The sequence below is a fragment of the Galleria mellonella genome, unplaced genomic scaffold (assembly GCF_026898425.1).
Source record: "Galleria mellonella isolate WM207_F2 unplaced genomic scaffold, CSIRO_AGI_GalMel_v1 utg139, whole genome shotgun sequence".
In the NCBI taxonomy this organism is placed as follows: domain Eukaryota; kingdom Metazoa; phylum Arthropoda; class Insecta; order Lepidoptera; family Pyralidae; genus Galleria; species Galleria mellonella.
The window spans coordinates 1349218-1376578 of NW_026441995.1; the positions used below are offsets into that span (position 1 = coordinate 1349218).

The 27361-nt window shown below is 38.5% G+C and overlaps 3 protein-coding genes across 4 annotated transcripts; 2 read left to right on the forward strand and 1 right to left on the reverse strand.

Moving 5' to 3' along the window:
* The first annotated feature begins 2041 nt into the window (after positions 1 to 2041).
* LOC113514010 (beta-1,3-galactosyltransferase brn) lies at positions 2042 to 3746 on the forward strand. Its single transcript, XM_026897995.3, has one exon. The coding sequence runs from the start codon at positions 2042 to 2044 to the stop codon at positions 3077 to 3079; it is 1038 nt and encodes a 345-aa protein (XP_026753796.2). The 3' UTR covers positions 3080 to 3746.
* Positions 3747 to 8934: 5188 nt separating this feature from the next.
* LOC116413004 (uncharacterized) lies at positions 8935 to 22716 on the reverse strand. Of its 2 annotated transcripts, none has more exons than XM_052903302.1 (7): positions 22288 to 22716; positions 21354 to 21428; positions 19719 to 19885; positions 18530 to 18750; positions 17773 to 17909; positions 16757 to 16905; positions 8935 to 9983 (listed from the first exon to the last, which is right to left on the reverse strand). In XM_052903302.1, the coding sequence occupies exons 1-7, from the start codon at positions 22490 to 22492 to the stop codon at positions 9813 to 9815; spliced, it is 1125 nt and encodes a 374-aa protein (XP_052759262.1). In that variant the 5' UTR covers positions 22493 to 22716; the 3' UTR covers positions 8935 to 9812. The 2 variants fall into 2 exon arrangements, with proteins under 2 accessions (XP_052759262.1, XP_052759263.1); XM_052903303.1 differs by lacking the exon at positions 22288 to 22716 and adding an exon at positions 21869 to 22237.
* A 1750-nt stretch (positions 22717 to 24466) lies between these two features.
* Positions 24467 to 25557, forward strand: LOC116413005 (myosin heavy chain, non-muscle-like). Its single transcript, XM_031909549.2, has one exon. The coding sequence runs from the start codon at positions 24928 to 24930 to the stop codon at positions 25414 to 25416; it is 489 nt and encodes a 162-aa protein (XP_031765409.2). The 5' UTR covers positions 24467 to 24927; the 3' UTR covers positions 25417 to 25557.
* The last annotated feature ends 1804 nt before the right edge of the window (positions 25558 to 27361 follow it).

A 27361-nucleotide genomic window follows, 5' to 3' on the forward strand; every position in this document is an offset into this window, starting at 1 on the left:
TGGGAAATTACAGAAATTATTCATTATTATTATTTTTTGTACGGGCAAACACAGTGTAGGACTTTCCCCACTAGATGGAGTGACAACCTGAAATGTACTGTAAGGAGTTGGTGGATGCGAGTGGCTCAGAACCGTTCCTTATGGCAGTCTATGAAGGAGGCCTATGTCCAGCAGTGGACGGATAATGGCTGAAATAATGATGATTATTGCTGAAATAATAATAATATTTATTGGTATTTTAGAATAAATCTACATATGTGTGTGTATATATTATGTATGTTATTAAGTATATATTAAAAAATAAAATATTATGTGTAAATAATTTATCTACATTTCGACCTTATGTAAATGAATTGTTTATTTAGACACAATGAAGCCCGTCGACTGCATAACTTAGTACCTACATTTGAATTAATACCACATTGAAAAGTGAACTTTATTCATATATACCGAGAATATTACCTGCCATAACACAGTTTTTAACTAGCACGAGAGGTAATTTTTTTTTATTGTATTATTAAGAATACACCTTTTATTGGAATGTTTTATTTGAATCCTCTATATTAATTAACTAACTTTAGCAAACTGAAAATCTCTCGAACTTTCTTATTCAAATCCACATTTTCTGCACACTCTTTTTTTTTTTTTGATGGGTGAAAATGGTTTGGTAACCCCGCCTGCGCTAATGGGATACGCTGGCGGAGCACCAGTGAAGGGTGATCGATGAGAATGAAAACAGGCCAGTTAGCCCATCATGACGAATTCATCAGGAATTAACCATGATAGTTTCCAGCGGGAATCGCGAAAAGGTCGACCTGGTTGGGTATATTGCTAGCAATGGGATTCTCAGTCTCCATTACTAACAATCCCTTTTCCCCTGCAGACTCTTTCCACACTTGACATGACTCTGACAATGACAAAGACAATACTACCATAGAAAAAGCAACATTATGCCACAGTGTACATTATGTCAAATAGTCTACCCACCATGTATACCCACAAATTATTTTATCAATAATTTCTAGGTACAGAAACAACTGTATTAAGTTTGAATTAAATTAACTATTCTATTCTAACGATTTTAGGAAGTTTTATATATATATATATATATATATATATATATATATATATATATATATATATATATATATATATATATATATATATATATATATATATATATATATATATATATATAAATATATATTATATATATATATATATATATATATATATATATATATATATATATATAATAGGTATATATTATATATATATATATATATATATATATATATATATATATATATATATATATATATATATAACCACAAAACCGTAACTGAAATTGTTTTTAAAGCTTATATTTACGGGAGATTCGTGTTTTTTACTGTGAAATAGTTGTTTTTTTTATGGGTTACCATACCATTTTCACCCATAAAAAAAATAGAAGAGGGCGAGAGAGAGGCAATAGGGAGGGCGAGGGATGGGTAACAGCATCCCTCTAGGCGGATTAGCAACCGCAGTTAGGCTTTAGATATGTTTTAAGACACCTCACATAATAATTAACAGATATTCCCTAAGATTAAGGTAAAGATTGTATTCATACATACTTTTTTGTGTTATTGGCAAAAATATATTGTGACCATCCTGAACACTTGAGCTAACAGTGAGCTCAGATAGTTGCACTACAATTTTACAAAACATACCTGTATGAATGTCATCAGTAAGTAATTAGAATGTTTCATGTGTACACATTGATAAGATATGTTATTGCTTCTATCCAGACTACTAGTTTTTTAAAGGATTAAATAATCGGCTTTTCGTAATTTTAAACTATACATAATGTTTCATCTCTTTCTTTCAAAGTAAATTCTTAATTTAAAAGAATTTGACATTGTATATGTAAATTTTTATTTTATTCACTAACTAATTCTTCTAGATTCGTAGATTTTCAGTGCCATTAATATTGTTAAAACTTTTTTGTTTTTATAGGTGTTACCTTCTGTACTGTATATCAAGAATCTCATGAACTTGCGCAATGAGACTAACAAAATACAAAGTGTTTGTGTGTGCGTGTGTGTTGGTGTGTGTGTATTACTTTTTCGGCGTCGGCGACTATTTATACTCGAAGAGTTTCGACAATGAATTCGACTACCCCCTAAATGTCGATTTGAAACCGATCGTACGCGATGTGTTATCAGGAAGGAAGCCTAGAATCGCACCAATAAATTATTACCCCTACAGATTCCTAAGCAATTCCGGTAAATGCAATACAATAGAGAAGTTAGATTTGTTCATCATTGTAAAATCCGCAATGCACCAATTCGGCCACCGGTCCGCGATCAGACAGACGTACGGACAGGAGAATCTGATACCTGGAAGGATAATCAAGACTCTATTCTTCCTGGGCATAGACAACAATCCCAAATCCGATATTCAGAAGCGTATAGATCAGGAAATGGCTCAATATAAGGACATAATACAAATAGATTTTCATGACAATTATTACAATAATACCATAAAAACGATGATGTCCTTTCGATGGCTGTACGAGCATTGTTCTACGGCCGACTTTTATCTATTCACGGACGACGATATGTATATATCTCTTAATAATTTATTAGACTACGTACACGATCAAACTGTAAAGAACAATTGGGAGAGAGACAGTGCTACGTCAACAGTGGGCGAAGACAAGGACAACCACTTGTTTGCTGGCTACGTCTTTAAGTCGGCGCCTCAAAGGTTTAAAACTAGCAAATGGAGGGTATCTTTGGAAGAGTATCCGTGGAATAAATGGCCGCCGTATGTCACGGCCGGAGCTTATGTTGTCTCCAACAAATCCATGAAGGTTTTATATGTGGGCAGTTTATTCGTGAAGCACTTCAGGTTTGACGATATATATTTGGGTATTGTCGCGAAAAAAGTAGGCATAGTACCGAAGCACTGTGACCAGTTTCACTTTTACAAGAAAAAGTACAGCAAAGCGGATTACGCAGACGTCATAGCGTCTCATGGTTATGATGACCATGATGAACTAATTCGAGTTTGGACTGAACAGAATAAAGTAGTTTAATTTTTTGATGGCTTAACTTTGTAGCAGTTGCTGTGGTGTATAAAAGGAGGGGGGGGGGGGGTCTGTGCTACCTGCCTGCGGAACTTTCAGGACAAGGACACATCTAAGAGTACATATACGTCTTTTTATGGGGCCAGCTCTCCTCTCCCCCCTCCTCCAAGGAGATTGTTAGTAATAAGGTCTAACAGCCTAGCTTGGAAACAGTCAATATTAATTCTCGTCGAATTCGTCATGGTAGGGCAACTTACCTGCATTCATCTTCACATATCATATCTCACTTCACTGGTGCCCCGCCAGTGTATACCGGTAGTGAAGGCGGGATTACCACTCCATTTCCATCCATTAATCCATTAAAAAAAAAACCCCCTCCCCCCCATCTTAAATACGCCAATGTATATCCCTAGCACACGATTCAAACCGAAGATTCTATTTTGTACTTGTTTTTTTTTTTTTATATTGTTCTCTGACAAATAATATTAATATAGTGTACTTTTATTGTGTACCTTTATAGTGTTTTTTTTTTTAAAAAACATACAAACACATGTACTTTGTTGGTTAAATCCGGCATGAGAGTCATGGGCACGATAATCTTTGCCAGTCAGATAAATTCGACTGCAAATAAGTGCTGGATAAAATAGAATTTGGTACACTATAGATAATGTTTTTTTTTTTTATTATTATTATTTTAAAGGGCTTTTACCTTTATGTTTATCAACCCTATCGTACCCTGTACTGATTTTTTAGTATTAAGTTTAAAGTCTTTATTAAGCACTTTATAGTGTTTTTTTTTTTATATAAAAAGTCGTCGAGGAATAGGTATAGGTATAGGTGTTTATATTTATATAAATGGGCCATTTTAATACAAAAATACTCTTTGATTACCGCTGATTATTTTGAAAAAAAAAAAGATGATTAGATGATTGAACTAGATGATTTTAGTATAGGATTTTTTCCTAATAGTTTAGTAATAAATATTAAGTGACACATTTACTCAGGGGCAGATTAAACCCGTCAGAGGCCCGAAGCGGCAAAGCTGCATGAGGCCCCCAATTTAAGAAGTTGATGTAATTTTAAAAAGTTTTTATTCAGTCCACATTTGTATGTATAAGGGTTTATGTTTATTTTGTTAATTTCTTGCAAATAAAATTTAAGTTTGATTTAAATAAACGTATATAGCAGGGTTTTAAAAACTTCAAAACAATTTATTTTGATAAGGATTAATAGCATGAGTAAAATAAATGCGTTTAAACGTAGTCCAAAAAAAATCAAAATTTTTAAATAAAAAAATGGTTGTTGTGCCTCACTCGACATAGATAGGTACAGTGTGTCGCGGACTTTTTTGTAGATATTTATAAGATCTACAATTAATAAGAACATTTTATGGTTCTATCTTTTATAGTTTAGGCAGCGTACGCAAAATAAGTAACTTTTCTGGTTGATTTTAAACAATACATAAAATTCCAGACGCCTGACAAGTTTCAAAAGCAATAGGCATATAAATAATTTGTCTATGTAACACGAAAAATGTGTAACTTAGAAAAACAAACAAGACATATTGATGGTTGTTTATACATCGACATGTCAAATCAAAATCAAATCAAATCATATTTATTCGCTTGCTACATGGTACAATAAGACGTTACATACATATACAGGCACATAACATGCAGCACCACGCAGAGGTTTGCAAATGTTAAAATGGTTTAAAACCATTCTACATTATGTCTAATAAAATATACCCTAATATCGGGGTGAATGCCACTAAAGAAAAAAAAAACTATGTAGTATATATCCACGTTGGCATAATAAATGTTTGTTATGAACGTGGTGTGCTTTGAGTCTCTTATACATGACGCTAGCAGAAATGGTTGTAAAAATAAATAAATATGTTTAAGTAGATTAATAAATATTATTATTATTATTACAAATGGCGACCGATTTCAATTAAGAAAAAGAAGATGAAGAACTTTTATGTATTTTTTTCTATTCACTAGTGTTAATTTTCGAATACAAAAACTAAATAAGACAAATATTTAAAAAAAACTATTTTATTCCAGCAATATTAACATGTATAACAGCATACATTTTATAAATTATTAAACAATATTGGCCCGTTTTGATGTGTATACTCAGAATAGTTTGTATTTTTTTATTTAAAAATTTCATAGTTAATAAATAAGACTTGTCAATTACATGACAAATATGAAGAAAAATTTTGCATTTTTATTTACCAATAGGTATACTCCATGTGGTCCCGGCGTAGAATGGGCTATCCTTTCTTTTACCGTGGGTGTCGTAAGAGGCGACTAAAGAAATCTAATGGTAGAGCGATACATCTCTAAAAATCTAAATACAATTACCAACCCGCCTGCTGAGGGCTTTTTTTTTATATACAACTTAGAATGGCAAACAAGCTGACAGCCCACCTGATGGAAATGGGTAACCGTCGTTTATAGACATGAACAGTATTATGGACATAACAGAGTATACTGTTTCGCCCATGATAACCCCCCATGCGTTGCCATTCCTGAGAACTCAGGTGTTATTCCTCTGTACCCTGTAAATTCACGCCATATCCTACCCTTCAAACCGAAGCACAGCCATGCAAACACAACTGCTTCACGGTTGAAACACGAATGGTACAGAGGTATCCAAGCAATCGACTTTTGTACAAAGTCTCCCTCCAGGCTTATGTTAAACAATGGACGATTATCGGCTGATAAGGTATGGCATGGGAACGGCAGGAATATGATTTTCCTGTACCTTATGGCAAGAAAATGGGTGATTATTTGGGTGGGCGTAATGATTTTGTTCTTATTACCCATGGTTTTGGCTTTTAAATGTTTTCGTTTTTCCGTCATACTCGTGAACGGGTGTTGCCTGTGAGAACTAGTCTGCTCTAGCAGTTTGTATTTACACAGTTTCAATATTTATATAGTTAAACTTTTTGAAAAAAGCAAGAGGTGAGTTTCTCGTCTGCTCTTCTCGGCTGAAATTGTGTTCCGGATGGGCGGTAATGAAAAAATTACTATTCGAAAATGATTAAGTCTAAGGTTACTTGAACAAAAATATTTCTTTCTTTCACGACCAGTCGCCTGTCTGACATCAACTCTTTTTGGAAATGCTTTTGTTGGTGGTATCCGCCACCTACAATATAGAGGAAAGAACTAAAGAAAAAGAAGGGAGACATTAGGAGAAATATTGGTAGAATATTTATTTACACTCTACTGGACCATTTATAAAAAATAATAAAAGCAGTTAATTTTAATGAGAAGTGATACAAAAGACGACACCATCTGTAAACAATCTCCTCCACGTGACCGGGTAGAGGACATGGAGAAGAAGGAGATCAGAGGAAGATTTTGTACAAAAGTCGTTTGCTAGGGCACCTGTCCCATTCGTGTTTCTACAGTGAAGCAGTTATGTTTGCATGGCTATGTTTCAATTTGAACGGTGGGATATTGCAGTGAATTTACAGGGTACAGAGGAATAACACCTGAGTCCTCAGGAATGGTAATGCATGGGGGGTATTGTGGAAAAAAAATAGCGAGTCGCTATTGCATCGCACGGATAGTTTAATTACAGCCAGGAGTTGTAACTTTTTTTTAAATAAAAAAACAGTCCATATTACTCGTTTTCTGTAGGTATTTTTTTTAATCGTTTAAATATTTATCGACTTTATCTATATCTATACTTATAATAAATCTGTAGAGAGGTCAATTCTGTACATGAAATACATTTCCAAAATAACTATCAGGGGGTGATTAGTGATCGATACTGATGCCAAAAATGCAATCAGTTAAATTTTTGTCTGTTTGTCTGTATGTTCGTTGTAGAAACAAAAACTACTCGACGAATTTTAACGAAACTTGGTACAATTATTCTTCATACTCCTGGGCAGGTTATAGTATACTTTTCATCACGCTACGATCAATAGGAGCAGAGCAGTGAAGGGAAATGTGTCTGTTACATCAAAACCACTGAACCGTGAGGAAGGACATAGGCTACTTATTTTACGAAAACGCGGACGAAGTCGCGGGCAACAGCTAGTTAAAAATAAAAAATCTAATATTTATAATATTAGGTGTATTTTATACTTATAAAAGAATTTTCCTCTTACATTTACTGATCTACCGATGGTGAATGGGTACGCCTGCGGGCCGCACGAATATGAGCCAAGAGCCGCATGCGACCCGCAAACCGTGCGTTGGACAGCTCTGATATAATTCATATCGCGAAACAAGAATTTATCACTGCTGCTTGTCATTTATGGAATGCCATAATATAGGTAGGTGAGGGGAGAAAGGGATTGTTAGTAATGGAGACTGAGAATCCCATTGCTAGCAATATACCTAACCAGGTCGACCTCCTCGCGGTTCCCTTTGGAAACTGTCATGGTTAATTCCTGATGAATTCATCGTGATGGGCTAACTGGCCTGTTTTCATTCTCATCTATCACCCTTCACTGGTGCTCGTTAACGTATCCCGTTTTCACCCATTAATATATATATATATATATATATATATATAGGTAGGTCAGGGGAAAAGGGATTGTTAGTAATGGGGATTAGACAGCCCCTAGATATATATATAAACTGTCTACGTTAATATATATAATAGATAAACGTAGACGTAAAAAAAATCAAAAAAATTTTAAACACTATTGTCAGTGGTTTTTTTTTTCAAATTTAAAAATTACCTGAAGAAAATTTAAATGAATTTTTTTTCGAGTTTATAAAACTAAACGTTTAGGGCTACAATTTACTTTTTTTTTTAAATATCTCTACGATGATTTTCCTCCAAGTTACAGCCTGTTGAAAATCACCTAAAAATCAGATTTTTTTTATTTTGATCCCTTAATTTTTTTTTTTTTCATGAGTGTAGTTGTGATATCAAATTGAATTTTGAAAATTAAATTTTAGAGATTTTAATGAGTGGCCGCTTCAGAATCGGCCCCGATGTAAGAGAAGAACAACTTAAAAATATACCAAGCCTGGAAATAATAGAAGCCCCGTATCGTCTTATGGCGTCCAAATCCTATAGAGGGATGATTTATATATTATGTAAGATTAAGATAAGATAAAGAGATATTTATTTAACAAAGTATGTTTGTATTAGTTTAAATTGTTTATAATTACTCCTCTCCATACAAAGGTTGCCTGGAAGAGATCGCTCTTAGCGATAAGGTCGCCCATTGTTTTCTCATTGTGATTTTTTTTTTATACCACTGAGGTGGCAAACAAGCATACGGCCCACCTGATGGTAAGCGGTTACCGTAGCCTATGAACGCCTGCAATACCAGAGGTATTACGCGCGCGTTGCCGACCCTGAAGAAACCTCTTTACCCCCCTTTTGAAGAACCCCATGCTGTAGTCTCTCGGGAAAACCTCGGCAGTATTTCTTGTAATTGTTTATATTTATAATAAGTTTACTATTGTAATCTTTTGGAGGAAACAATAAAGAGTATCTATCTATCTATTAGCACAGAACTTATCATTGCTTCCTAAACTAGGCTGAGCCTGTCCTGTAGGAAGCAGCGGGTCTACCATGAAATGAAATTCCGAAATTTCGGACTCAATTTCGTGTTTTTGTTTATACTAAAAACGGATCAATGAATGGAGTTTAACATTTCGTTTATCATACATCCTATCATAAAAGTCCAAAGGAACAATATTTGAACATTTTTAATATTTCCAAACAGTATGTATTATGTAATTTTAACATCAAATCTGTGTTTCGTTTGGCTCCGAAATTTCAGAAAACATTTCATGGTTGGCCTTCAGTACTCGTGTTATCATATACATGCATATAGATAATAAACATAGGCTTTTCTAGATTATAAATAAAATAACATCTTATTAAATCTCTTGTTTATTTAAATCATAATCTTCATACATTTACATTCAAATAGTAATAAATACAATTGGAATTTATTGACTTCAGTCTACTTTTTTTTATACAACTTAGAATGGCAAACAAGCTGACGGCCCACCTGATGGAAAGTGGTAACCGTCGCCTATACACATGAGCAGTGCCATGGACATAACAGAGTATACTGTTTCGCCCATGATACCCCCCATGCGTTGCCATTCCTGAAGACTTAGATGTTATTCCTCTGTACCCTGTAAATTCACGCCATATCGTCCTTCAAACCGAAACACATATTATATGTATAAACTTATGTTTGTCTAATTTAAAATTATTGTTTAAAAATTGGTCACAATATTGTACACCGCTCTAGCCGCTGACATTGATGCTCCTTTCCACTTTGCGTTTGCTGGAAGAGAACTCTTTTAAAATTAAGCTCCCCTTTGTACATTTACTTACCTCTGTCACATTTTTATGTATTACCAGTGTGTACTTGAAATAGAGACTTTGTACAAAAGGCGTTTGCTTGGGCACCTCTGTCCCATTCGTGTTTCTACCGTGAAGTAGTTGTGTTTGCATGGCCGTGTTTCGATTTGAAGGATGGGATATGGCGTGAATTTACTGGGTACAGAGGAATAACACCTGAGTTCTCAGGAATGGCAACGCAAGGGGGGTATCACGGGCATATATATATATATATATATATATATATATATATATATATATATATATATATATATATATACATAATATAAAACAATACAGCTGTATAATTTTCAACCTAATTACAATGCAATAAAGATCAAATTTTTTGTTACAGTTATTTTACTTACAATATATACAATTTGAGAATGACTAAGCGGTGTTACTTGTTTACGCCCGCGTCGATTTCTTTGAACACGTATGTGATCTTCATAATAGCGAGCCAGAGGTCTTCGTCTGTTATTTCCCTGTGCAACGTGAACCTGATTGTTTTACTGTTGAATTGAACACCCTTTACTATTACGCCTTCGTCGTTTGGTGTTTTGCAATCACCCTGTAGAAGGAAAGCATTTATTATAGATTTATTGCGACTTAAAATGGCGACGATAATAAGTGGTAACCGCCTGGTAAAAGGAATCGCTAATTATGGAGTACACAAGTCTCACTGTAAGCAACCCTGCCGAGGTTATCTCAAGGGACTACAGCATGGGGTTCTTCAAAAGGGGGGTAAATAGGTTTCTTCAGGGTCGGCAACGCGCGCGTAATGCCTCTGGTATTGCAGGCGTTCATAGGCTACGGTAACCGCTTACCATCAGGTGGGCCGTATGCTTGTTTGCCACCTCAGTGGTATAAAAAAGAAACCCTAAAAATTCGACCTGAAATTGGTTTCCCCTAAAAATCATCGTGGTTAATTCTTGTTGAATTCGTCACAACAGTGGCCAACTAGCTTGCTTCCATTCTCAACTATAATCTCTCGTTGGCGCCGCGCCAATATACACCGATAGCGCAGGCGGGGTTACCATTCCATCTCACCCATTAAAAAACACCTCTAAATTTGCCCTGATGGAGAAAACGGTAAGCGTCGTCTATAGACATGAACAGCCGTGTGGGAGTTATGAAATACGAGTACACTATTGTGCCCATGGTACTAATGAGTTGTTAGTACTAGCAACTCAACTCAAGGGGGAGAGACCACACCATGGTTGGTCGCACTAATACTGTGTGGGTGTTGTCGCATATTTCTTGTAAAATAAAGTTTCTTTCTTTCTTCACTAAGCCGGTTCACTATTATATTTAATGGATATATATATATATATATATATATATATATATATATATATATATATATATATATATATATATATATATAACCTTGAATTTATTCATAGAATCATGCGAATCACATAGTAGCATGAATGAAAAAATTAAATATAACTGAACGGTGTGGACTGCCGCACGGTGAGCGTGGACTGTAGGGGCGTTGGTTCAGGCTGGAGTGAAACACAGCGATTACTATTCTGAAGCCTCCGGTACCGTCTGAAGAGAGTATTTTTTCTTCTTGTCCTATTTCTTCTTGAGTGTAGTGCGTCGCTGCCCGGAAGCGAATGCCGCTCGACGAGAGGCGGCCTATCTTTATACCCGCCCGCTCGCACGATAACATTTCCAACTCGCGTTAGCGATCTGTGCGAGCGGGACGGGGCGAGAATGAACGAGACGCGTGTCTCTTCAGATCGGTACTCTATAGCGTCTATTTATTGCAATTTACAATTTCTTAATTCTATTTATTGTTACAATTTCTATTTCTATTCGTAGGTAATAAGGACAACACACAAAGGAATACTTTATTTAACTTACACTATCTTAAATCTATGTAAATCTATATAAATAACAGAATACAAAACGATTAACTAGGACTTAACAACTATAAATTACGATATATACAAATAATGTCGCGAACATAATCTCCCGCCGCAGCTCTCGTAGCTGGAGTTAACTCGTGTTCGCGTCGCTCGATGTCGATGTGGGCAGTATGATCAGCTTCTTAGTGGGTCGCCGTAGGATGCCCTTGTTCGTCCGCACGTCGACTGCTCGGATCTCGCCGTCTGGTCCAGGGTAGGTCGCCACCACCACGCCTCGCGGCCACGTGTTGCGAGGCAAGGTCCCATCAGCTATCAGGACCAGGTCGTCCATTTTGATGGCTCCGTGTGTAGCTCGGGGCTCCCGCCGGTGTTGCAACTCGGGTAGGTACTCCTTCACCCATCGGTTCCAGAAGCAGTCAGCTAGCCTCTGGCTGGCACGCCACTCCTTGTGTCCCGCCGCGTCGCTCTCGGTGAAGCTGCCTGGCAGTGGGACGCGCGATGGACCGCCCAATATGAAGTGATTGGGGGTTAGGGCGCTGTCGTCGTCTGCCGATGTCGACACGTGGGTTAGCGGTCGGCTGTTGAGGGTGTGCTCGACTTCGACCAGTAGAGTGTGGAGGACCTCTTCCTTGGGCGCCCGTTCGTTCAACGTGGCGGCTAGTGCGGTCTTCACGCTACGCACCAACCGTTCCCACGCACCTCCCATGAAGGGTGCGCTCGGGGGAATGTAGCGCCACCGGATGAAATGGACTGATGACTCTTCTTGGATGGCTTCCTCGGCTGCCTTCTTCAACTCTACGTCAGCACCTTTGAGGTTGGTGCCTTGGTCGGACCATAATTCCGTGGGACACCCTCTGCGGCTTATGAAGCGCCGCAGGGCCATTATGGCGGAGTCCGTGCTGAGGCTGCCGGCGATTTCCAGGTGGACTGCGCGCGTCGTTAAGCAGGTGAAGAGCACTCCGTACCGCTTCTGGTGAGTGCGGCCCACTGTCACGGTCATAGGCCCGAAGTAGTCTAGGCCGGTGAACGTGAACGGTCGTTGATGATGCGCCAGCCTGCTCTGTGGATGGTTGCCCGTTGACGGCTGCGCCGGTCTTGCTCTTCGTAGGCGGCACAGCTGACACCTCTTCAGTTCACTGCGGACGGCGTGTCGTAGGCGCAACACCCACAAGTGTTGTCGCACCTCGTTCGTGGTGATCTCGAAGCCGCCGTGGTGAAGTTTCCGATGCACCCATGCGATGTATAGGCGCATCCAGGCGTGGTTTCCGTCGACGATGGGGGGCTCTCGTTGCTCGGCTGACAAATCGGCGGCGGCCGCTATTCTCGATCGAAGTCGCAGAATGTCGTCGTTGTCTATGACGACTGACAGCTGTATGAGTCGACTGGATGACGGCAGCTGTTTCCCTTGTTTCAATACTGCGATTTCGTCGCCGAACGCCTCTTGTTGTATCGCGCGAATCCATAGCCGTCGCGCGCGATCTAGGTAGTGTGTGTCTATGGGGATGAAACACACAGATGGACTATTGCTGTTCTTGATTTTCATCTTCGTCTTCTCTCTATCGACTTTCTTCGTGCGGGTCCAAGTGGGGTCGGCGCTCTCTTTCTTCTTGTTTCTCTTTCGGATGGCGGTGCAGCGTTGACTGGTTGGTCGCAGGAGGTCGATGAACTGCAACACCCGTGCTGAACTGCGAACAAGTTTCAACCAATTAGAAAAACGTGACGGATCGGGTAATGCTATAGACAACTGCGTCGCGTTCTGTAGCTTGTGTACGCGTTCTTCTCCCGTTTCCGCTTGACTATCGTCGCTCGTACTATCTTCACGCGGCCACTGCTCTTCGTTTTTGTCGAAATTCCTTTCGACCGGTTGGAGACGTCGCATTACCGATTCATAGTTGTCCGGCGGCACAGGGTCGTCCTTCTTCCATAATAACCCCGTCTCGTATCCTCCCGCCGGTAACGGACGAGTTTTCTCTTCTAAAATGCGTAGGGCGCGACGTTCCTCTTCGTTGTAGGACCTCTTCGGTGCGATCCCCAGCGATTCGAGCGCGAAATGTTGCTTCATCATTTCTTCCATCGATTGTTCCTCTTCGTGTGTCGTCACTATGTGGCTGATTCTGTGCACCTGCTGTCTTGTCCTGCCGCGACTCGTACCGTGCAGTACCCATCCCAGGTCGGTGAGTGATGCGACCGGCTGCGTGTCGGATTCTCTTCTGACTTCGTGGGCCAGCAGTAGGTGCCAGTTGTCTTGCCCCAGCAGTACCGTCGGTTTGCCCTCTTCATAGACCAACTCCCTCTCTATGTCTTGTAGATGTGGACAGCCCTTGATGACGCTGCGTGGTACCGACTGCGGTGATAACTGCAGTCTGTCCATCGTCCGTGCCCCCACTGTGTATTCTTGTGAATTCCGCCCGCGGATCTTGAAGTGAACACGCGTCGATTGAGCTGCGTTGATCCGTGCCCCGGCCACACCTTCCATGTAGAATGGTGCGGGGGACCCGTAGCACCGATTCGCTCCGCCACCGTCGTCTCGATGATGGTGCAAGTCGACCCGTCGTCCAGTAGCGCGTAGGTGTCGCACGTTCCCGTGGGACCGGTGACTCGTATCGGCAGGATCTTCAGGAACGCGATCTTGTCGTTTTCCCTTGCCGATGCGGTGACTGCGGCGGACTTGTCCTCGACGACGTGTGTTGTTACTTCATTCTCCGGCTGTTGTCGCGTGGTGTGCAGCAGAGGGTGATGAGTCTGCGTGCACTCATCTACTCCACATCTCTTGCTCTTGCAGGCGTGGCGAAATCTTCTCACTTTGAGGCAACGGAAACACAGCCTATGAGTCTTCGCTAGCTCCCATCTCTCCGATGTGTCCGCTTCCTTCATCGTCTTGCAGTCCGATGGAGCGTGTCCCTCTCGTCGACACATCGGGCACGGTGGTGTAGCGGGTTTCTCCTGCGTCGTGTATGTCTTCGCCGTCTTCCTAGGAGCGGACTCCCGCCGGTCTTCGGACGGTATCTCCTCGGCGGGGGCGAAGTTTCCACATCGTGCGGCGGTCCTTTGCAGGAACTGAGAGAGTGTTATGAGGTCCGGTTGTCCCTCCGGTTGGTCGTTGGCGAAATCGTAGTACTTGAAGCGTAGTACCGACGGCATCTTCTCTGTGACGTTTCTCACTATTTCTTCGTTGTAGAGGTAGTGACTCTTGTTCAGCGCTCGTATCGTGGCGACGACGTTCTGCACCTTGCTTGCGAAGAGGCAGACGTCTCTTGCGTTGTCCGAGAGTCGTGGTAGCGCGCGGAGTTTGTTCAGTTCGGCTGTGACGAGTGCTCCAGGGCGGCCGAACCTCGCGGCTAACATCTTCATTACTTCTTCTGCGGTCGTAGACCCGACGAATAGGGAGCGTGCCGCGTCCTTTGCGGCCCCCTTCAAGCTTCTGCGCAGTCTTGCTAGGTTCTCTTGTTCTGTGAGTTGACTTGCGCTCTCTTCATAGGCCATCTTCCATGGTAACCACTCGCTCGACGATCCATTGAAGACTGGCAACTCGGTGACTCTTGACGCTGTGGAGGGCAGTATGTTGCGAGCGGCCATCTGCATGGCGATCGCAAACTCATTACAATCGATGCCCACCTTCAGCACCGGTTCTTCTTTCTTCATCGACTGCATCGCTGCTGCTATCGTAGGAATCGCGGCATGTGGGTCAACGTGGCGTGCGTGGTCCCGGTGAAGTGCGTCGCTGCTCGGCTGTGGCGGCGGCGCTCTCGAATCCTCTTCAACGGGTCTCGATGGGACGAACCCCTGACGCTTGCCGGTGACTTCTTCTATCTCTGGTACATGCGGCTCCATTGTGAGTGCCAGCGTGCTTCGACGAACCCAATCCGACGTTCGTTCTCTTCTGACGGTAGCGTCGTCGTCTTCTACTTCCTCGTCGTCCTCTGATTCGGCTTCCAGGGCGGCGACACGTGCAGCGGCCAATTCCACCTCCTTTCGAAGTAGCTCCTCCCGTGCCTTGGCCAGAGCCTTCTTCTTCTGCGAGGCCGTGGTGCGAACCGTGCGTGCCGTGCCGTGCTTCGGTTCCTTCTTCCTTGCTGTCTCCTCTGTCGTTCCTGTGGCTTCGGTAGTCTCCGTGGCTCCTGTGGTCGTCGTATCGCCGGACGTGTTCGTAGTCGATGTGGTGGCGGCGGTAGACGACGTGGCAGCGACAGATGACGTTCTGACAGCCGCAGACGACGTGGCGGCAGCAACGGACGGCGTGGCAGCGACGGACAGCGTTCCGGCGGCCGTAGTCGACGTGGTGGCGGCGGACGTTGTGGCTTCGGTGACGGCGATTTTTTGTTGCGACGACTTCATGTTTCTCGTAGTCGGCATTTCAGCGATCCGGCTTCAGAATGGTCTTCCTCCAGCGATCCGGCTTCTTGATGTACCAACGGTGTTCCTCCAGCAATCCGGCTTCTCGAAGGACCACGGTGTTCCTCCAGCAATCCGGCTCGAAGGACCACGATGAACGGTGTGGACTGCCGCACGGTGAGCGTGGACTGTAGGGGCGTTGGTTCAGGCTGGAGTGAAACACAGCGATTACTATTCTGAAGCCTCCGGTACCGTCTGAAGAGAGTATTTTTTCTTCTTGTCCTATTTCTTCTCGAGTGTAGTGCGTCGCTGCCCGGAAGCGAATGCCGCTCGACGAGAGGCGGCCTATCTTTATACCCGCCCGCTCGCACGATAACATTTCCAACTCGCGTTAGCGATCTGTGCGAGCGGGACGGGGCGAGAATGAACGAGACGCGTGTCTCTTCAGATCGGTACTCTATAGCGTCTATTTATTGCAATTTACAATTTCTTAATTCTATTTATTGTTACAATTTCTATTTCTATTCGTAGGTAATAAGGACAACACACAAAGGAATACTTTATTTAACTTACACTATCTTAAATCTATGTAAATCTATATAAATAACAGAATACAAAACGATTAACTAGGACTTAACAACTATAAATTACGATATATACAAATAATGTCGCGAACAATAACAATAACATAAAAAAACCATAACAAAAAAGAAAACAATAAGTGCAAGCAAGTGTGTGTTCTTGCGCGTGTGTGTATCGCATTGTTTTGTTAAATAGCAGTATTAATTATACAGTAAAAGCTTATACACGCTTCCTTTATTCGCGTTTTCACTATTCGCGGATTAAAAAATTGCGACCCAATTCCTATATTCGCGTCTAAAGATTTCTATATTCACGGATCTAATCGGTGCATATTAATAAAAAGGATTCCGTGTCTTTTGTAAAAGCATCAGCAAAGGGAGTAATGAAAAAGTAAAACAGACCTTATTACAACTACGCCTAAAGTATATTGTCAAAAGTTGTTGCCGCTGTATAAGTGGTTCGGCTTTCTATATTCACGGTTTTTGTATTCGTGGCATATTCACGGGACATATATCCCGCGTATAAGGATCTTTTACTGTAACTAAGCACTGACCTTCGTCTCCGCGAGAGAAACCTGGGCCAACCTCTGCAGCACTTGGTCAGCGGTGATAGGACTCTCCGGCTGTATCTTCACCAGCACGATATTCGTGTGCAGATTTTCGACGTCTACAGTGAAGGACTTCAGAAACAGGCCTTGGATTACTGAAAACATTGCGATATTATATTAAAAATGCAAAAATCAAATTCCCCATCAATCACTACAAACTAAAGAGGATTGTTTTTTTATACAACTTAGAATGGCAAACAAGCTGACAGCCCACCTGATGGAAAGTGGTAACCGTCGCCTATAGACGTGAACCATGGACATAACAGAGTACACTGTTTCGCCCATGATACCCCCCCATGCGTTGCCATTCCTGAAGACTCAGGTGTTATTCCTTTGTACCCTGTAAATTCACGCCATATCCCACCCTTCAAACCGAAACACAGCCATGCAAACACAACTGCTTTACGGTTAAAACAGGAATGGGACAGAGGTACCCAAGCAACGACTTTTGTACAAAGTCTCCCTCTGGTATTTACTTTATAACAATGATATAGTACCCCATGGGGTTAAAATGACTGTAGGCTTTAAGGAAACCATAAAAATAGGCTTACTGGCCTTGACCAGACACAATTATTATTTCTACTTTATTGTACACAAAAAATTACAAACATATAATTTATATTAAATAAAGATGTACAAGAGGTGAATTTAACTCTGGAAGAGAACTCTCGGGGGCTAATAGTCCGCATTGGGAGGGAGGGATTGTTAATAATGAAGTCTAAAGGCCCTATTCCTAGCAATATACCCAAACAAGTCGACCTCCACGTGATCCGCATGTGTATTCAACACAATGGGCTATCTGACCTGCCTTTTCATCCTCACCTATCATCACTCACTGGTGCCCCACCTGTGTATACCGATAGCGCGGGCGGGGTTACTATTCCATCATCACACATAAAAAAATAGTCCGCATTACTTAGTCTCCCTTCCCCCCCTCCCTCCCTTCAGTACATACTACTCACCCATGCCGAGGCGGTGCGCGCGCTTGTGGTCAAGCGCGAGAAGCGGCACGACCTCATCCAGCGACACGAGCGCGGCCGCCGCCAGCACGCCCGCCTGCCGCATGCCGCCGCCCAGCATTTTGCGCATGCGCCGGGCTCTAGCATCAAGTTACAGGCACGTACGGTAATTACGAAGTATTTTCTTTTAATTTGGACCCCTTACTGCCATTCACCACTTCTTTACCAGTAAGAGACTGTATAAAACTCTTCTACATGCATACCTCTGTCCTATTTACGTTTACTGTGAAGCAACAGTTCCAACGTTACTGCATTTCGGTTTGAGGGATGAGATATGGCAGTGAAATTACAGAGTTGTTATATTAACCGTTAACTGTTCACTGCTGAATGTAATGTCCCTCATAAAGAGAGTTTTTTCCAGTAGTTGCCACACTTGGCAGACGGGTTGGCAACCGCAGTGGTTTTTGGTGATGTTTTTTGAGGAACGCTGTTACCCACACTGCTCCACTATGAGCTCCCCTAGTCGCCTCTTACCATTTACCTCCTTTCCCCTATTAAACTGGTGTAATCCCAATAAAAATCCTATATTTACTGATAAAAATGACGTATAATTGATATACCAAGTCAGAACCCAATGAATTCATACACTGATCAAAGCTTACGTCTCAAAATCATTTCATCGTCAGAATCATGAGTTGACTCTAATACCCTGTAACATCTATTTACACATTTTCCATTTGACTGAACATTGTAAACTAACTGTTCTATGAAGTGATACGATCCGACGAGCGCTGATCCGACGGGCGCCGAGAGTCCCTTGCTGAAACACACGGAGACGCTGGCGCAGTCCCTCACGATGCGGGCCGGCGGCTGTTTACTGTGCACGCTAGCGTTGAACAGCCGCGCGCCGTCCATGTGGATGGGGATTGAATACTTCTTGCACAGGACGGCCAGCTCGTCCAACCAGCTTAGCGGCAGCACCTATAATCATCATCAACATCATCATATCGGCCTTTAATTGTCCACTGCTGAATAAACCTCCGCCTTGGGGAGTTTTGCCACTAGTTGCTACGCTTGGCAGGCGGATTGGCAACCGCAGTTAGGCTTTGGAGATGTTTTAAAAGAGACGCTGCTGCCTATCTCTCGCCCTAACTTGATCGGCTCTTACGACACCCACGAATAGGAAAGGCTGGCTTATTCTATGCCGGGACCACATGGCTAGCATGGTACAATGGCTAATATGATGACCACACGGATGGTATCACAACAGCCTTTAATTGCCCACTATTGAACATAAGACTTCCCCCATGTGGGGTGGGCGGGGTTTGCTAGTAGTTACCACGCCAGGTAGGCGGGTTGACAACCGCAGTTAGGGGTTTTAGTAATATTTTGAGAGGGATGCTGCTACCTATCTCTTAACTGTTTAGTTCCCTCAGTCGGCTCTTACGACACCCACGGGGAAGGAAGGGGTGGCCCATTCTATGCCGGGACACACAGAAATCATAGGCGTATTAAAGATTATTTTATTAGAGAGTCGCATTAAAAATTACACAGATGCACTTTTAGAGATATGCTTGATCATAACTATAGTAAAAGTTCTTTATACGCGGGGTATACGTTCCGTGAATATGCCGCGAATACAGAAACCGTGAATATAGAAAGCCGAACCACTTATACAGCGGCGACAGTATTTGATAACATACTTTAAGCGTAGTTGTAATAAGGTCTATTTTACTTTTTCATTACTCCCTTTGCCGACGCGTTTACAAAGGACACCGAATCCTTTTTATTAATATGCATCGATTAGATCCGTGAATTTAGAAATCTTTAGCCGCGAATATAGGAATTGGGATGCAATTTTTTAATCCGCGAATAAAGAAAGCGTGAATAAGGAGCTTTTACTGTATAAAGTTACAATCAAGGGCTGAAATTATCATTATGTATTATACCTTCCCACCACAATAATTTTGCGTATTCTCCACAGCAACAAGTGAAGTGATAGGCTCGTGTATATCCGAGCCTCGGATTTTCCCTTCCAATGTGTCCAAGTCAAAAGTCCCATCTGGTTTGTTGGGTATAGTGGTGAGTAAGACATTCCCAAGGTGGGCTGCACCGCCTGCAATTTAAAAAGAAAGTTAGTGAAGATATCATAATTATATCAGTCGTTAAATGTCCACAGCTGAACATAGGTCTCTGACTATTGTAGATTTGCCAGTAATTGCCATGCTTGGTTGGCGGGTTGATCACTAGTTTGGCTTTTGGTGTTTTTTTTTACAACACAGGGGGCAAACGACCATGTAGCTCACCTGATGGTAAGTGACTACCGCTGCTCATGATGTTCTAAGATGCACAGAAAAATTTTATGGTGCGTTATACAGGAAGCAGGAAGGAATCTTAAAAAATTTTGTTACATAATACTTGAATATACCCTATGAAGCTTTACCGTGGATCAAACAGGTAACATATAGTTTACTACTACTTTCTTTATTCTTTATTCTTTATTGTACACAAAACATACTGGTAATTACAATTCATTATAAACATAATGTACAAAGGCGAGCTTATCTCTAATAAGAGATTTCTTCCAGCAAAACCTTTCCATGTTAATGTGTTATTTTATAAATAAAAATAGGCAGTCATACGATCTGCATATATTGCATAAACGCATAAGTTATGTATACACAAAGAATAATACAAACTACACATTATAAATTACATAAAATACCCTGTAAACATACATATATATTTACACAAACATACATATACACATACATATATATACACATATAAACATATATAAATATACATACACATATACATAATACGTCAGCATAGTGATAAGTAATGCTCTCTTAGACGACGCTTAAACATGCCTATACTTGCCGATTCCCTTATTTCGGATGGCAGACTATTCCATAGTCGAATGGATATAACTGTAAAGGAATTCCCAAAAGCCTGAGTATGATGTGGTGGAGTTCTTAGAAGTAATCGTGTCTGAGGGCGAAGTGGTTTATCTCTTGAATATAAATATTCATAACCCTCGCGGAGATAACAAGGAATGGAGGGATTATGCAAGATATTGTAAAGAAGCGTCAGTATATGGACATTCAATCGAAAACGTGAAGGTAACCATTTCAATTCTTTTCGATATTTGGAGACATGATCAAACTTACGCAAATTATTCATAGGTAGTTTTCATAAGCATGTATCGTTGACCTTACTCAGTTGATTCCACAAGAATTTTAATAGGAATATTAAATATATTATTATTTCTTTATATTAGGACATAATATCACAGATTACATAATCATAAATAAAAAAAAATCCAGCAAGAATTTCCACTGTATTTCAGTTCAGAATAATGGTCTGAATTCACTGTTTCCGTTTTTACCAATCTGTCCTTTACAGCCAGTGTATTTTACCTAATAAAACATTAACTCTAGAAATTAATATAACAAAATACAATGCTGTGATTTGTAATCACAGATAGGTAAATAATTATATCGCCAAGAAACACTATGATAATATATCTGTTGTATGACAGTAGGTTATCATAACAAAATTAGTTCATGACATCTCCTTACCCTGTTCATATCTGAAGATATGGGATGTTTCACCAACAATAGCCTCTGATCCTCGCTTGCTACAATGAACCATCACTGAAAATCAGTCTCAATTAGAAATGTTAGGAACTTTAATACAAAATGAGAATGTAACTATTGTTTCTGATACAAACTATCAAACTGCATATGAAACAAAGGATCAACATATATAAGAAAGCCAAAAAAAGTCTTCCAAACATAACACAATTAATGTGGACTAGTTTATGTAATCCTAAACTTTAAGAGAACTTGGTGTTATAAAGAATTAGTAAATATATAAATACCTACCAAATACCTTTTATTTTATAGAACCCCATATTAAATTGTTACAAAGACAGTAATTTTAATGAGACCAAAAACTTATTAAAAATAAAGTGAAGTACTTTAAAAGTGAAGTACTTCGTTCTTTAATTTTATAGACATATATTATTTCAAAACAATTTTTTACTTAACAGTGGTATTATTTAACAATCAAAAATAAAAATAAATTTACAGACCTTTCTATAGAACCCCTTAGTGGATGATGATGGAATGGAAACCTCACCTACGCTATCTGTATACACTGATGGGGCACTAATTAATGGTACCTCTATGGAACCCCTATGTTCTGAGAACTTTAGGAATTTCTGGACTAGTCATATTATTCATATTATAAAAAAAAAAAACTGATGGATAGTGGGATGTTTTGTAAACACATTAAAGCAGGCACACACAATACACATTAATAATTACAAAATTTAAATGGGGTCAAGTAATTTGGAAAAGAATAATAAAATAGGATCACAATTGGCAACAAATAAAAATAATATAAAAAAAAATTAGAAACTTTTTCCTTTAGTAAGTTTTTGGATCAGTGGATACCCTAAGGGACAGTTTATAAATCGAAAAAAAAAAGGAATTAAAACTACTTACGTACCTGCAATAAGATTACCCATAGTACCAGAGGGCACAAACAAAGCCGCCTGTTTTCCTAACATAGTAGCTATTTTGTTTTCTAAGGCATTCACTGTAGGGTCTTCGCCGACTACGTCGTCTCCCAATGCTGAATTGACCATAGCATGTTTCATAGATTCTGTAGGTTTAGTTACAGTGTCCGATCGTAAATCCACTATGTAAGCCATAGTTTTATAAAAATGAGGTCGAGTTTATATAATAAATAACCTAAGTAATAAATATAAAAAACAATAGAGGTCTTAACGGTTCGTTTGTGCCTACAATAGTAATATCACATCTGAAATAAATGTCAATTCAATAATCTTATCAACAATACTTGATTTTTACAATCAGAAACCTTGAAAGTTCAAACAACATAAACAAAAGTAATTAAAAGATAAAGTTAGGCTGTCGTCACTTGGATCAAAAAACATTTGTATTGTAATTTGTACAAAATATATGGAATCTATTTATTTCAAAAATTTAGCTTATATAGTAAGTATATAATATTCTATCCCAATCGAAAATTTAACAACCCACCCACCCAACAACAACAATAAATTTATTCGCTAAATATAGTACTAAAATTTATTGGAACATTAATATATGTAGATAATAATATGTGGTATAAAATGACCACCTTATTGTATTGTTTTTATATAAAACAAACTTCTAATAATTAATATTAGTTATTTTAATTAGGAATTATTTTTAACTGTAACAACAGCTATTTCTGGATTGAATGGCTAGAAAATTAAGTTTCTATTATCTTTTTAATTACTTCTATTTCTAAATGTGTGACGAGTAATATATAAAACAAATTTCAAATCTAGAGCATTAATAATTACTAAGATATAGCGTTGTGACAAACGGACGGACGGCCAGATAAAGTCGCACCATAAGGCTTACTTTATACCATTTGTTGCAGAACCTTAAAAATCATTATTTTAAACACATTATAATGAATATATTTATTCTACAAGAATATAAGTTATTGTCTTCGCCACAAACTACATAAATACACACACGTCTTCGCGCCAGAAATTATTAATAGGTGTACAATAATACTAAAATTAATTTCATTTGATACTTTTTCATAAATTATTATTGTAAATATCTAACTAATTACATCTAACTGCTATTGTTACTACTTTTATAAATTTTTATATTATTCATTATATGATTTCACAAAGAAAATCATTATACCTAAGTAGGATTTTGAAAATACATTAAAAGAAGAAACTGCTCAGACATTTTTGTTAATATGTAGTTTATTTTATAGTATAAGTGTTTTTGAAGAATATTAATAACTATGTGTAAAGATGTGCAATTCTCTAAACCTATCTGTAAAATTAAAATGTGTATATCACAACGAAATCTTATTCTAAGACCTCACATGAAATAAATTTCTAATAGTTTCAATCAATATTATTGTAAATTTAGTTTATGATTATTATAGTCTTAAATTAGAAAATAGTTTGAGAGTAATGACGCTACATAATCAACTTAAGTCACGATATTTATTAATCATTTATTTTATTGCGTGGTTTAGATAGGTGGTTGCATAGTATTGTAACATAACGATGTGAATATTCATTCTGTGTCACATTTTTACTTCTTTACTAGTAGTGCCATAGATTAAGAATACTATCGATGTATTCCGTCATTTTTTTTCTATGGTATAATAAGAATACGATTGTGTCATTTGGAAATTGCTCCATAGATTTCATTATATTTGTTTCATAGATAAGTAGAAAGAAACATGATCTATAATCAGAATTATAGTAATGCTAATAGAGATATAAAGCCTCTATCGGTAAGACTGTATTTTTCAACATGTTTAAATAATGTAATAATAATAATATTTTTTTTGCACTACTTATAAAATTCAATGTTTTTAACATAATTGCCGTTCAAGAAGTCTTTAAATGTTGGTTTTAACCAAAAATCTATGTTCTATCTGTGTTCATAGGACCCTTTACTTTTGTTTTCTATTACAAGAAATATGACAGTAACGAAGGTATCTGCCGGAAAGACAGCTTGCTATTGGCTATGGCAACACTTTGGTTTCTTATAGATTTATTTCAAAATATGCCGTACTCGGTAAGAATAGAATTTAGTTTACAATAACTATTGTAAATTTAGCTGCTTAAAATTTGTAATTGAAATCAAAGTTAAGTCAACGGACAAGTTGTTTGTGTCCCAATGTGTACTCCTACAGTTTTAAGCTGTTTTACTTTTTTCTATTAACTATATCATCAGTATGTTTACTTAGTTAATATTATTAAAGTAACTATTAAATTAGTCTTATTATAAATTCCAACAAGAACATTTTCTTACTAATTATATCCAAACTTACGTGGATTCGGGCGTCGACCGGTTCATCCCTCCTACCCGTAATAACCGTTGCTGTTCTGTCAGCCGCTCGCTATCGTCATTTTGTACTTACTATCGCCGTGCGCAGTCACGGCAAACGCGTGGTAAAAGTATAACGCGGGGTGATTATTATAAAAAGCCAAGTGTTGTGAGGTGCAGTGCCGGTCTCCGCGACCGTTTAATGTGGTATACAGTGCCCTTGTTAGGTTATAGTAGGTCGGGCCGCGCGGCGTGATTAGGCGGCACGATGGTGGACATGGATAGGAACGATCCGGAACTCCGGTACCTGTCCGTTGATAGGAACAGTTTCAATGACCCAGCGACGCAGGCGGAATGGACGCAGAAGCGGCTGGTTTGGGTGCCCCACGAAACCCAGGGCTTCGTGGCGGCTGGGATCAAGGGGGATAGGGGTGATGAAGTGGAAGTGGAGATTGCTGAGTCGGGCAAGAGAATGTTGGTGCCTATAGATGATATCCAGAAGATGAACCCGCCCAAGTTTGACAAGGTGGAAGACATGGCTGAGCTGACCTGCCTCAACGAGGCATCAGTCCTCCACAACATCAAAGAGAGATATTACTCTGGACTTATTTATGTAAGTACCAAGATTTCTTTTTTTTTTTTATTTATAAAAATCACTATTTTATCCTTAGGCTTTTTAATTTATGAACATGGAATGGTAACCCCACTTGTGCAATTGATATACACAAACAAAATATTGTGTGGGTCTGAAGTGTGAAGATGAACTCAGGTCCATTGGCCCACTGGGCCTAATCATCCCCAGGATCAAATCACTAACAAAGTGCAATTAACCAGGGCAAGAGAAAGAATCTTTGTGAAAATTAAGTGTAGCTAGACTAGTAAGGTATTGGTCTCTACCAACAAGAGGCAAATGTAGCTAATATTTGCTTCTTATTGGTAGAGACCTATGTCCATTAGTGGGCAATAAAAAAAAAACAGGAATGAATTTAAGTGAAAATGTTGTTTTTTAATCACTTTTGTTTAAAACTACCTATAATTCATTTTTCTTTAATTTATTATCATAAACTACTGTTTTTACAAATAAAACTGATTTAATTTTGATATAATAACTATCTTTTATGATTGCAATTGTATTGAAAAGAATCTTTTTATAAATATTAAAATGAATTAATATTTGCTTGATTTGACAAAAATAACTATTATACTAAAATATATTATTTATCTGTAAGCCAACATAAATATAATTAAACATAATTAAATAGTTAAATTTAGTGTTTTTGTTTTAACTTTTTTAATTCTCTGTAACATAGTACGGTATGAAGCCTCCATAAGTTCACCACAATGCTGTAATAATTGTGTATGTCATTAGGTACAACATACCAAATATAGGTACATCCACTTGTAATGAGGTTTTCTAACCAAAGTGAAGAATGTAGAGGTTAGGATGACTCACAGCTAAACATGAAGTCATGCCCAAGTCAACTGTCCAAAATATTATTATCATTGTCTAAACTTTGTACTATTGAAATACTTATAAGTTTATTTTATTTATTACTGGCTATGCCTCTTGGATCTCTCTATATTTTGTTTCTGGTTTTATCTGCATGAATTAGGACCAGAATTATCCAATATGTTAGCCTCAGATAATTGTCTGTATATCAAAATCTATTTTTATGCAGTATAATATCTATTTTTTTTTACTATTTTTCGTACTATCTATTTTTTTTTAATGCACCACCTACCTATTTATTCTTTAATTCCTTCTATCCAAAGGCTGTGTGGAAGAGATTCCTTAGTAATAAAACTGTCTTTTGAACTACTCTATACTTATTAAAAATTCTTCAACAAATCCTGTAATATATATAAAGCGTTAATATATATATATATATATATATATATATATATATATATATATATATATATGAAAAAAAAAACTTCTTTGGAATCAAGTTACTCTCCAGATTGAGAATCAGACAATAATGCATTGTCTGATTTATTAAGCATATATTTTATGTCCCTTTATAATATAATAAAAGATTAAGGAAAATTATTGTATAATTATGATTTGGTATTTACTTATATTTAAATATGTAATGAGAAATGAGATCATAGGTAAACATGTTAATCATTGTTCTAGTTATAAATTTAACATTTAATTTTCCAAAGGTGCCTACGTATATAAACATTGGTGTTTATGTGACTCAGAAATATAATAAAATTGTTTCTACATTTTTCAAATAACATTCTATTTAATTTTATTTTGTGAATATTATAACCAACCTATTTTAATATTAATAATAGAACCCATCACCTATTTTTAAATACTTTAAAATGTTTTCAATTCTTTTATTTTTTCTGTGTAGTTTTTTATTTTTTTCACTTTTTTTCTTAACAGATTTTGATGAATCTACATTTAGGGTTCACTCTTATCACCCATATTAATTTTATTACAATCTAAAGTTGTGTAATTGTAAAAATTTAAATTATTTCATATATTAATTATTGACCTTTCCTGTGGCTTTGGCCATTTGAATCGGTATATAAAGTAACCTAATTGAATTAAGATATAACCTACTTTTGTTATCAGATTTCAGCTGCTTAAATATTATTGAGTATACTTCTGTACAAATGTCTTTACAAGCTTTCACATCTATGATATTAGATAGTTAAACAAACAATTTGTTTGCATCACTTACAGCACA

Bases quoted from the DNA above. Each gene is read 5' to 3' on its own strand.
- LOC113514010 (XM_026897995.3), top strand. From the start codon at position 2,042: ATGAGACTAACAAAATACAAAGTGTTTGTGTGTGCGTGTGTGTTGGTG.
- LOC116413004 (XM_052903302.1), bottom strand. From the start codon at position 22,492: ATGGCTTACATAGTGGATTTACGATCGGACACTGTAACTAAACCTACA. The intron at 21,429-22,287 runs GTACGTAAGTAG...ACTGATTTTCAG, and splicing joins TATGGGTAATCTTATTGCAG to TGATGGTTCATTGTAGCAAG. The intron at 16,906-17,772 runs GTGAGTAGTATG...CAATGTTTTCAG, and splicing joins CGCGCACCGCCTCGGCATGG to TAATCCAAGGCCTGTTTCTG.
- LOC116413005 (XM_031909549.2), top strand. From the start codon at position 24,928: ATGGTGGACATGGATAGGAACGATCCGGAACTCCGGTACCTGTCCGTT.